Source organism: Phoenix dactylifera, chromosome 9, assembly GCF_051530095.1.
Source record: "Phoenix dactylifera cultivar Ajwa chromosome 9, Ajwa_hap1_PhDact_Kaust_v1.1, whole genome shotgun sequence".
Lineage (NCBI taxonomy): Eukaryota > Viridiplantae > Streptophyta > Magnoliopsida > Arecales > Arecaceae > Phoenix > Phoenix dactylifera.
This window is the reverse complement of record NC_143198.1, coordinates 16,169,996-16,182,846: the sequence shown is the minus strand read 5'-3', so window position 1 is coordinate 16,182,846 and position 12,851 is coordinate 16,169,996. Positions and strand designations below refer to the sequence as shown.

At 38.1% G+C, this 12,851-nt stretch overlaps 1 protein-coding gene across 2 annotated transcripts; it reads right to left on the bottom strand.

Moving 5' to 3' along the window:
* Nucleotides 1-1,459: 1,459 nt before the first annotated feature.
* Nucleotides 1,460-12,621, bottom strand: LOC103723934 (kinesin-like protein KIN-12C). Of its 2 annotated transcripts, none has more exons than XM_039118821.2 (16): nt 12,254-12,621; nt 11,645-11,776; nt 11,457-11,540; nt 11,216-11,341; nt 11,004-11,063; nt 10,861-10,914; nt 10,658-10,750; nt 9,069-9,164; nt 8,684-8,832; nt 4,744-4,893; nt 4,540-4,669; nt 3,446-4,453; nt 3,186-3,284; nt 2,983-3,099; nt 2,147-2,902; nt 1,460-1,948 (listed from the first exon to the last, which is right to left on the bottom strand). In XM_039118821.2, the coding sequence occupies exons 1-16, from the start codon at nt 12,452-12,454 to the stop codon at nt 1,709-1,711; spliced, it is 3,495 nt and encodes a 1,164-aa protein (XP_038974749.1). In that variant the 5' UTR covers nt 12,455-12,621; the 3' UTR covers nt 1,460-1,708. The 2 variants fall into 2 exon arrangements, with proteins under 2 accessions (XP_038974749.1, XP_008813251.2); XM_008815029.6 differs by having other exon boundaries at nt 12,179-12,558.
* Between the last annotated feature and the right edge of the window lie 230 nt (nt 12,622-12,851).

Sequence of the window (12,851 nt, the reverse complement as noted above, 5' to 3'; positions counted from 1 at the left end):
CAAGTTGTTAAGACCTGTTTAACTTGTTTAAACCTTTTAAAACCCATTTAGCCCATCTAAAATATATTTAACCTAATCGGACATATTTATTAAATGGATCTTCAGGTCGAATTAAATTATCAATTTGATAAAGAGGCTAGTTTTAGTGTTGATGGATTTTTGGCCTATTTAACAAATGAATCATGTTTAGTTTGACGGAAATCCAAGCCTACTCTTATTTGACTTGAACAGACCCATTTGTCATCTCTAGCACCAACATATCAGTACCTTCATAAAAGACCTCTACCTTTGGGCCGCAAATCTCAGAGATGAGGAGTTTATGATGATCGAAGATTGAGAGGCTCAAGAGGAGGATGAGAGGGATAAAAAGTTTGGATAAGAGGGATAAAAAGCTTCTTTGAAAAGCTCAAGAGGGGGAATAAGAGGGAAAAGAAGCTTCTTGCAGAACATAATGGAGTTTTAAGGTGGTTCAAAAGATTAGATGGATTCCGCAGTCGCGGGATAGAGTGAGGGAAAATTTGGAGGGGCAACAGCTTTAGGGGAACTAGTACCGGGGTTCCTCTTTCAAATGTGAGCTATTAGATCATAATCTAGTGGCCGATCTAATGATTTTTATATTTACTTTTGATGTCCTAGCCATAAGATTAAGTTCTAAAGGAGGTGAAATAAAATTTATCAATGCAAGTAATGTGTACCTTAAATTTTGCTTGTATTTTGAGCTATATCAAGCCAAACATGAGTGAGTTAGCCTCGCTAGATTGCTTATTTTTCAAGCAGGATATCCGGGTTCACGTTGGGCTCCTTTATTTGTTGATCCAGTATCCAGCTAATTTTAGAGCTGAACGCAAGCTGTTCACAAATGACTCATTCATTTAACCACCCTATGGTGTTCGACTAAGAATTTGCAAACCTATATCCAATCTATATTCAATTTGGGTCAAGAGAATTGAACCCAAGCCTAATCTCTTTTCATTCAAGTTAGAACGCGTAAAATTTATAGATCACTATGTCGATCCATTAAGTCTTTCCGGTCATACTGATGAAAAAAAGTTCCAAAACACAAATAAAAATAAACATGTAAAAAGTGATTATCAAGTATATCATTTTTATGAATAATATAACATGAAAAGATTACAGACATTATCAACAACCCATTTCACACATGGATTATCATCAACAGTAATGGCTAACTATATTTGAATTTATTATTAAAATAATATTTTTTTAAAAAAAATCAAGAGGATTTTGAAATGTTAATGTTTTTAGTAGTGTTGAATCATTTCAGATTGATTCAGCTTCAATTGAGATATTTATCGATCCAAATCCAACCAGTACAGATTATTCTTTTCAATCCAAGTTTGATGCAAATAACTTTCGATTAGATAGGACCGAGTTAGGGATCAGTTCCAAATCAAGAACAGGTCAATCCAATCCACCTATAGCTCTGATCACACTGCAATTTATAAAAGCTTAACCTGAGTTCTTCATTATTACAACAAGAGGAATACAAGCATCAGGAACTAAGAAATGATGAAAACTTTCTAAATTCTGCTACATATCGTCCTGCAATAAGATACCAAACAGAACAATGCCAAACTCACATCTCGGAAACAATGGGATCCGAGCCAGATCCCCGGGTCAACCTCATCTTTAGCACTGAATCACAGAGCTGTGGAATCCCAACTTCACGGGAATTGCAGTCGGAGCTTTACAGGTATGAAGGTCTGAATGCATTTCTCCATGCTTCGTCGTCATCTGGCTGTGGAGCTCGTCGGTGTTCTTCGATTTCAGATTCATGGCGGAAGAAGGGCTCCAAAGCAGATTCTGGTAATCGGCTCTCTGCAAGGTAATGCTTCATAGTAGCCATCTCCATTGTATGCTTTCTCTTCATCTTCTCCATCTGCTTCTTCAGCTTCTCCACCTCCTGCTGGGCTCTCCCATACTTCTCCTGCATCAAGGAAATTAAACTTGATAAATAGAACAACACTTAGTCGAAGTAAATTAGTCTTTCATCAGTCGTTAAAACTCCCAATGCACAAATATCAAAATCAAAACATTACTCCGGTGACACAAGCAATCAATAAAGAAGTGTAGCATTTAGAACTAGACATTTAGCCAGAAAAACCAAATTGATTGTTAAACCAACCTCAGTCACTGCAGCTGCTTCCTCCGCTTCTCTCAGCCGCACTAGAAGTTCCCCAGCTGCATGTACAGCTTCTGCAGTGTCCCGGAGCTGAATTCTTAGTTTCCTGTTTTGTTCCTTTAGATATGCCCTCTCCTTTTCTCTATCAATTCTCACGGTGGAGAGCTCTGCAGCAAGAGCTGCAGCAAAAGCAGAACCAGAACATTTCCGTCCTGCTTTTGTAGCTGCCTTCTTCACCTCTGCTAGTCCTTCCATGACTTTTCTATGCCTCTGAAGCAAATCATTGTACTTCTCCTGCAGCTCGGCATAGTGTTCAACAATCCTAGCATGCCCAAGGACAGCTCTATGAAGTGCATCATCCAACTCTGCCGTACATTTCTTTTCGAGACTAAGCTCGATTTCTTTCTTCTCTGCAAGCCTACGGTTGGATTCAAGATCAAGCCTCAACTCTTCAGTTAAAGATATCCACCTGCTCTCTGACTCTGTCCACCTTTGTCTTTCCTTCTCAAGCTCATCCCCTCCTTTGTCAGGAAAAGGGGTGCCACCATTTCTAATCTGCTCGAGGAGAGAATCATAGGTAGACACATCTTTATGGGACTTCAACTGGCTTTTTAAGCTTTGAATTTCCATAAGAAGTGCTTCTCTCTCGATCATGTCAAAAGAAGTCTTATTATCACAATCTAGGTCATTCGGGAGTTCTTTCAATAGACTTTTTTGCTTCAAGACCTCAGTGTTGTTCTTGGAGTTGTGGTTCAAAAGCTGCAACCATTCAATAGTTACAGAAAAACATAAAAAAAAAAAAATCAGAGGTAGCAAGAAGATGAAGTATAGGTACCAACCAGGTGATCTTCATTTTTGTGCTCCATAATTGCCATAGCACCATCCGTTAAGCTCACAGCAACCTGATTCTGTTCACTACTTGAGCTTTGTGACTTTTTTTTTGTATACTCATCAACCTGCATAATTTTTCAGCAATAATTGTGTCAAAGTAACAAGTATTATTGGCCTTGATTAAGGATGGCATCTTAAATAAAGGAATTACCAGAGAATTCAGATGCTTGATTGTAGCTGCCTGCTCCAAACAAAGAGCTTCGAGTCCCATCTCCCTCCTGGCAGTGCTTCCAGAAAATTTATCATCATCCTGATTGACCAATAGAAACAAATTAGCCACAAGCCAAGCCAAAATGGTTATCATTATCCTGATTCACCAAGAGAAACAAATTAGCCACAAGCCAAGCCAAAATGATGAGTTCCAGCAAACAGAATTTCTTGGCATTCCTCTAGCACAAGTTTCTGCAATACCTTAGTAGTGCCTCCTTTATTGAATGGCACAATCTGCATATCTGAGTTAACTGATTTGACGCCATTAACGTCTACCACCTTCTTGCAGGCTGAACACAGGAAAAGTGGAGCTGTGCCTCCATCCTCAGGCAATGTTTGCCTGCTGATGTCAACCTTGTCCACTGGCTGGCATGAAATCGTTGTCAAGTGCTCAAAGGAAAAGCCAGCAAATGAACTCTTTGCAGCTGAATTCTGCTGATGATAGTCTATAATCTGCAACCCTCGGTGAAGGCTGGCAGTCAATGACTCGGTTGGGCTGACTTTGCTCGACCGCAAGGAAGATCGGATAAGGCCACTCTTACTGAAGGTCTCGGATGCATTGTTCTTTTCAGCTGAAACCCCTGATGACATGATGCTTTGCTTCAAGTTATTATTGATTTTAGGAGATGAACTTAGAGTCGGCTCTTGGAGCGTGGGCAATTGCTGGCCAGGAACGACTGAAAGAGTGGACTTTCTAGATGAACGTAGGAGCGGATCATTTCCTGGACTACTGGAAACATCTTGGCAAACTAGAATCTCAGTAGATACAGAACTGCCATTACTGGTCTTTGGAGGCTCACATATTTCAGAATGCACTTCATCAAGTCTACTTTGTGCTGGACAGAAGCTAATATTAAATTCATGATTGCCAGAGCCACCCATAAGTGTGCCTTTACTATTGTCAAGTTCAGTGTTTGGACCTTCTTCAGAGAGATTAACATTTAAGGAGTTCTTGTTTTCCAAGATATCCTCCAAGTTATCTTCAGATGACGAGCAAAGATTGCTCAGTTGTTGACACAGTACTTTTACATCCACTTCATGAACGTCCACTTCTTCTTCTGAATCGATATCAATGCGAGGTAGAATCAGAGAACGATTGAGACTCTTCCTCAAAAGGTTCAAGCTCTCACGAGCATTATGTCCTTTAAAGTATCCACCAGTAGCTGCAATACGGTTGCTCTCATATGATTTTGCTCTTATGAGCTCTTCCTGTAGCCAAGAAGACATAAATGAATGTTATTTTTATTCAGCAAATAGTATTGTACAACACTTATACTCTTCTATAATAAGCTTACTTTTAACTGACGAATCTGGTCACTCAAACCATTAACATCATCTTCTGTTATTTCATTTATCACTGCCTTGTTTTGTATATGTTTTGCTCGTTCTCCAAATCTTAGCGTACTCAATGTGCCAGCCTTGCATCTGCATTTACCACAGTCAAATATTATTTCTGGAAACTAATAAATTATTTATATATATATATTCCTATGCAGTACCTGTCATCTGGGGAAATGGTACAAAGAAATGTAACTTTCGCATTGCCACCAAGTGTCTCCTGCAGTAAATGTGTCAAGCAGGAATCCTCATATGGAATCTTCAGTTCCATTCGAGAATTTGCGACTTCTGCAAGAATGTTTACTAGCTTCCTGGATCATCCAAAAGAAGAAAATGTTACAATAGTCAAGCTAAATTTAAAATAATTACATAGTTCTAAGTGCTATATTCAAAATATTAAACCGAAATGAAGATTTAAATATGTTGCTCACATATGTGATTTTCAGAGTGGCACGTGTTATTTAACAAGTGAGCCATGTGGTGGATTAATGCAACACGAGCTGAGTAGTGCAGAATAAAGTACTACGTCATACCGAGTCCAACATAATACGGAATGATGCAGACATGTGATAATTAATATGCAACAATGTATTATACAATTGATAATAATATTCACTAGAAAACAAAAAAAGAAGGAAATTAATTGGCAAAGCATATCATATATAGCTATCTTATGAAAAAAGGGAATTCCAACTATAAGTCATAGCCAAATAGTGATTGGCCAATTGAAATCCAAATCTTCAGAAACTAGCCAACTTCAATCCATTCACTATGAACTGCACCTATAGGAGAAGCCTTTAATCAGGAAATGAACAAAACTACAGAGGATGAACAAAGAAAAAGGTTAGTTTTACTCAGCATTCTTCAATAACAAACTCCACATTTATTCATAAACAATACATGTTAGATGTGCCATTGGAAATGATGCATCAATATATTCTGGCCCAAAGACAAAGTACATGGGTAGTTGGCACCAAACTGGGAGAATACCAAAGTAGTCCAATCCACCAGATATAAACCAGAGCATCACCATATCCTAGAAATGGAGAATCTATCTTTTTCACACCCCAATGACAAATTCCTACCTACATGGGAAAAAACTAGAAACACCATGTCCCAATAGTTAAGACCCAATTAACTACTCTTGAAAGGTTTGAATTTGTTTAGAAGCCACCAAAATAACTCATAATAGGTCTGAGTTCTTCCAAGAGCCACTATGCCTTAATTTTCCCCTTCCTTCCCTTCCTTTTCCAAGAAATCTCCAACTATGTGAATTTTACTCATTTGCCCAAACTACTTGTGTAACGACTAGTGCGGAAGTGTGTTTAATCATACATCGGTTGTTCACTGTGGAAATCTTAAGTACTTATACAAGGCCAAGGAACCAAATAGTACCTTCTTGGCTAGTTGTTTTGGGCGAGATTTTCAGTTATTATTATAATGTTATCAAAGTGGACCCAGCCCATAGCCCATGCTAGGGTACAATAAAACCTAGGCTTTCTTAAGGCTAATTATAAGCCGATCATGGTGCCTCTGATTGGATTTCATTGGATTTAGACCCTTAGCTTGGTGAAGATGCCAGAGCTTAAACTGGAAGAGTATGTGAAGATCCATTCGGACTTATATTTATTCCTGCATCGGTTGTGTGCTAGGGAGATCTTAGGTACTTATACAAACCCAATGAATCTAAATAATAACTTCTAACTAGCTTTTTTGGGTGAGGTCCTAGATCGTTACAACTTGACTATGTGGAAAAGATAAAAGCAAACAAAGGAGCAAGAGAAATGTCATCTCGATTTATGTCCTGCTATCTCTTTCATTTACTTTTCTCACAATAATTATTATTTTTGTCAAGTATTGCCTTGCAGGTGCTTTGCTGAGAAAAAAAGTTCAATAGTAAACTTAAAGTTCTAAAGTGAGTGAACTTATCAAGAATAGATAACAAAATTTTATATCTTTACTAATATTTACAGTTTTTATATAGGTGGCACATTTTTTCTTTCTTTGCAACTTCATGGGGCTAAAGAAACTTCTAAATTACAGATTCTAAATTTTTCAAATGATTTTCATATGTAGGATAACAGGATTTTTCTTCTCTTTTTAGGAAACCGATACATATATAGCTTTTGCAAAATAAACTCTATAGTGTCTACACTTGTCAATCTCCCTATGGAATAATACAAGGATGAGCTGCCTATCAATAAGGAACGTATTTACCGAACTTTACAGTTGAAACACACTTTGACCCCCTTCACAGTCTCACCAGAACTGTTATTAAATAGCATAGAAGATTGTTTATCTTATATATGTCAATGATTAAAAACAAATCCAAGTAGATCTCAAAACATATACCATGATGCTATAAGACATACAAAACATAGAGTACAATCAGTTATAAAGGTAATGTTATATAGCCTTTTCGAACTTCCTAAACAACATTTTTAATGTTAGATAAATTATTAAATGATGAATTCAAAAGCTTTCAGTAGTTTGAATTTTTTCAGATGATGCATAAATTGTTTGGATAACCAAAGATGCCTTAGAAGCACTAAAAGGGTTCCTCTTAATAGCCGATGGGACCTACTTCAGCTTATTTTCATCTTTCTCTTGCTAGAAAAGGTCTGGGTTTGAATCTGTTTGCTGGTCTTCACGACATGTTTCCCAAGAAATAAATGTGCAGTGAGAATTTATAACTAGGAAAGGCTTGTTGGTTACATTAATGGTTTTAATATTCCTGCACATGTGATTCATGTAGTTGATTCAAAGGCTTTTAGTAGTTTAATCCTTTCCAAGGTTATCTTATGTAGTTTCTACAATGAAAGATGCCTTAGTAGACTGAAAAGGTGCCCCTTAATAGGCAATAGGACCTAGTTCAGGTTATTTGCAACTTTCTCCTGCTAGAAAAGCTTAAGGTTTGAAGCTGGATGGTGGCATTCGCACCATGTGTCTCAAAAACAATGGTGCCCGCTAATAAGTCATTGGCAGTGAGAATTTATAACTAGGAAAGAATTGTTGATTACATGAATGGTTTTAACCATTGTCGGCGGAACCATCCCAAACCGCCTGGTTCGGGGAGTCCTGAGCCATACTGGCGGTGGACCGGGATGGTTCCGGCAACGAAAACAAGACCCCGTCGCCGAAGGGGGAAGAAGGAGAAGGAAAAAGAGGAAAAGAGAGAGAGAGAGCAGGGGAAAGCGGGAGAGGAAGAGGAAGGAGGAGAGAGGCCGGCCGGGGTCGGCTGGTGGAGGCCGGAGAGATGCAGAGGTAGAGCTCCGCCTTCGGTCCCTTGTTTCATTCGAAGCAGGAGCCCGAAGGGGGCCTCTTTTATTTTTGCTAATTTTAAGTTAAAGTCGGCAAACCCATTGCCTCCTACCTATTCCTCTCTCTCCCTTCCCTGCTCTCTCTCTCTCTTTTCCTCTATTCTGTTTTCTCTCTCTCCTACCTCTATTGTGTCGATATAGGGCCGGCATGGCACGACACGAGGCATACCGACCCATGCCGTCGGACAACCGGTATGGGGCCCAGTATCAGCACAACAAATGTTGGTTTTAATAGTCCTGCACATCTAATACATGCGGTTGATTCAAGATTAGAATATATTTAATGGTTGGTTGGATTTAATGGATGTTTGGAATCTCTTCAGTCAGTTACATATAGGATTTTTTTGTGTTTGCGCAAATGCAATTATATCCTGACTTATTATTTCAGATGACTTGTCATGTTTCTCCCCTTTCAAGTAAAGAGATAATAGGGACAAATATGCTTTGGAAAAAAGTCTGCACTCAATTCACCAATATTTAGCATAACACAAGGCAAAAATTAGACAAGTAATATTTCCATGTCAACTGTATCTCTAAGAGCTATGGTCCCTAGGTCTTATCTAGAACTTAAGTCTCTAAAACGCATTCATTCAAAATAAATTGTTTCCAATTGGCATACTTATCAATCTGTGAAGATTATTTCATCAGCTGGAAATTGATAAAAATTCAGTGTGCAATACTATTAATAAGCATGAAGCAAAAGAAGAAAGCTAAGTAATTGTTTTCTTCTCCAGCATTCTTAGTTACCAGCTTAACCGTTATGACAGCAAGAGAATCTTACCCTAGCCTTGAAAGAGACCGTTTAACATGTCTTCCTTCACCTATACGATGTTTGCCAACACCTTCAAGTTCATCCCTATCCAATCCTGCAAGATCAACAAGGCTGATCCTGCTAGTCCTTGAACTACTAAAGCAATTTGATGATGATCCCTGAAACACAAGTACAATGCTCTATAATATTTACAACCAAGCAGAGGTGACATGTATTCCAGATAATCTCTTCTAGAGAGATCAAATGAAAGAAAAACATACCCAAATTCAAAGAAAAATACATTTTAGGAAAATTGATATCATCTTCAGTGTCATCATAACCAGAAATTACTTTGATGGTCATTCTTAGGCATAAAAAAAATCAATTCAACTCCAATAATTTAAAAAAAAAATACCTTATACCAGGACTCAATAATGCAAGTAAATATTATATGAGAACGCGAACTCTTAGAGTTTATAGCTGTCGCACCAAGTTTTCTGTTTGAGAGCCCCTGTAGCATAAAGAAAATTTTAGAAAAGGGAGATAATTCCAATAACAGAGCATGCAAACTGCAAAAAAAAAATGAAATTCCAAGCTACAAAATAGTACATAATACAAATCAATGTTTTTCTTTTTTCATTGATATCTAGATGGCACTAGGGGGAAAACTGGTATATAAGACAAGCTAAAGAAATGAGATATATGTTCATAATATGACAGGATAAACTCAAGCTACAGCAGAAATAATTCAGATAAGGGACAGATATAAAATTTTGATTTTTTTTACAGAACTGCATGAACAACACATATTGACAAAGTAATCTTCCAATGTTTGCATAATAGATGATGTATTATCATGAGTTTATTGATGATAAACAATGCTACTTTTGGCTTTGAAGTTCAAAGAATCAGGTTAATCAATTATGGCTCACATACCAATGATGACAAAAAATTATATTTCTGATGTCATATCATGCAAGAATACTGGAAATGAAAACATGCCAACTATTCTACGATTACTGGCACTGTCATGAGTTTTAGGCATGGCAAAGTTCCAAAAGAAAGATCCATCGATAAAAAGGCTCATGTGGTACATTAATAATATGCATGCAGAGACACTGGCATATTTACAAATATGTACACTACATTAAAAATTAAGAATTTAAAAGCTCCACCTTTCAATTTTTGATTTCCAAAAAATACTGGGCTTTGAAAACTTTATTGTACATATTGGATATTATAGTGGCATGTAATGGGAATATATGAAGATGAATAGATTTTCTTTTGTTCCCATCTTTTTATGCCTCTCTTGACCATGTTCTCTCTCAAACCACCAATCCCATCCATCTCTTCACCTCTCTCAGGCATATACACACACTCAACAAAAAACACCATCTACCTGCCTTTATCTCTCATGTCTCTGGATTCTCTCTGATCTTTACCCTAGATAGAAATTTCCTGCTACTGAGTTTAAAGCCAAAAACAACATGTAATGCACATGCCCGAATATAAAATGCATGTATGTATGTAACGTTTACTTACATATGTACGTACTACCTTTGTATGCATATGAATATATGCATGTAGTACTATTATGGTAAAGAAATTAATGAGATGTATTGAAGTCCAAAGAAACTCATCGTGCCTCCGAGGAAAGTAAAATAAATAAATAAATATTAAAGCATATGAATTAATTGCTTGCAAGGTAGGGTTTAGGGTTTAGGGTTTTGGGTTCAGGGTTCAGGAGTTAAGGTTTAGGGTTTAGGGTTTAGGGTTTAGGGTTTTAGGGTTTAGGTTTAGGGTTTAGGGTTTAGGGTTTAGGGAGAAATATTTCATATTTCTTTGTGGGCTCAAAAAACACCTCCTTAACTACCAAGTGTCAGCTTAAAAGGTCAACTTGTAGCATATCAACCATCTTAACGACAGCTAAAAGATTACGTTTCATGTAGTCTTAATCCTATAATAATAGAAAGGACTCACAAGAAAAATATACCAGAAAAATACCTTGACTATAATCTGAGTAACATCCTCAACTGTGGTCACATAGTCATCAGTAAGATTCTCCACATGGAAACCATTTTTAGCATCATCTCTTTTCTGCCATCGATGAAGTTCATCCATATTGATATAATGATCACCCACTATATAAAATGACTTACAAGTAGCAAATACTAAAACACCAACATGAAGCATTAAAACCCATCTACCTGAAGGTTTCTCAGTGTTGGATCGAGTAAGTCATTTATCTGATCATTATATACCTATAAAACAGAACCTCAAAAATAATGGGATTAACAACTCATATACATGAAGCAGAGTAGCTCACTTTGTTCAAAAGCAAATAACTCACCTCGAGAAATGAACACCGACATTGATAATTTATTTGTTTTCCTTCTGAATTCTCTTGATTCTGTATGATAATATACGAAAATATAATGATCAGTCATCACAGAAATGAAAATTTATATTTAAATCAAGCTGAATTGTCACATGCAACGAAGGTGAAGTGACAGTGAGCTCTACCAAATTATAGAATAGTCTATAGAAAACATGGAGACCCACCCTTTCAATCTCTGAGAACAGCATATGGAAGATACGAGGCGCTATGCCCAAGGAGCTATTGGTGGAATGGCCATCAACCATGGCACTCGGTGGACCCCACATTGTGTAGGTTTTTCCACTTCCAGTCTGTCGAGATTTCACATTTAATAAGATATAAAAATTTCTGAGCTCTAGATCACATAGAATTGTTGCGAAAGACAAAGAGACACAATCCTAAACCTGCTTGCTATAAATATACTACCTGTCCATAAGATACTATTGAAGTGTTGAAACCAGTCAAAGAATTGTTTACCAAAGGAACACCAACCAACTTGAATACATCTTCCTGAGCAAAAGTGATTTAATATATCAACAACAGATCAACTCAGGTTCTTCGGAATCTAGATTTATATTATACTCCACCTTCCCGGAGATGGAAGGTGTTCATACCTGCGTGGAATGTGGACCAAGAACAGAATCGAACGTAAACATACGGTCTCCAACTGATAAGGAATCGGAGGAGATGTTCCGCACCACCTGACTGTCCTCTTGTTCATTTTCCGGCCTCACTCTCACAACAACCTACAAAAGAATGAAAAGATATATCAAAATCCAATTTAAAGAGCAAGTGTAAATCGTAACATCAAAATTGCCGGACTCAAACTTAGTATAACAAAATTTCTCCACCTAGAAACTGCTGGTATTAGCCCAATAAGTCAAATCTCTCAAGGGGGGAAACGGAGATCTAATGGAAATTTGACCAATTTCTATTTGCACGATCCAAGCTTCGATGAAATTTTGATCAAATTCAAAATTGAAACTAAAGATCAATTTGGAAAGTACCTTAAATTCCCGGAGCCAAAACCATTTTTAATTAGGGTTCTTAAAAAAGACACTTATATTCCTTTATTTACAAGAGAAATTCCACAAATATCACTACTAATTCACACATAAACAAGAAACTAGGGTATCAGCAGAGGGGACCTTGACCGAAGGATCAAAAGATCCGACAGCTGAAGCGTCCGATCTACGGCTCTCTTTTGAGAGGGAGCGATCCACCTGGGAAAGAGACTTATTGGGAACCGACGGCGAGGTCGGACGGTCGATCTGGACGTTGGGATGCACCGGTGGGTTGTTCTCCCGGCCGGATCTGGCAGCATGACGACCGAAATTCGCCTTCCGTCCGGCGGAGGATGGCGATGTGGGCAGAAGGGAAGTGATCGCTCTCGATGAGGGCTTCAGAATTCGTAGGGCTTCCATTTGGTCGTTCGAGGAAGCGAGTGAGGAGGAGAGAAATGGGAGCGGAAAGTTGGATGAGATGAAGGGGGCAGGGAGAGGCTCGAATTCAAATAAGCGGAAAAGTGGGAAGCGCCTGCTCCGGTGCTCCGCCAGAATCGTTTCTGAGTTCTTAGAAGCGCGTAATCGGCCCCTCAGGCTGAATGTAACGGCTGGCACATAGATGTATTTCATTAGTGTTACGTTGTTCGCTGGTGCAACCAGTTCCGCTCCGACAAATAGCCGTTGCGGGGTTTGAATTATCTGGGCTTGTCCAAATAAAAGTCTTTAATTAGAAGCGTGCCGCGTGCGCGACGCACATGCAATCGGTTGCAGTTCGCCACTCCATGTAGATTGGGCGAAAAGGCGATTCTTTTTCAAC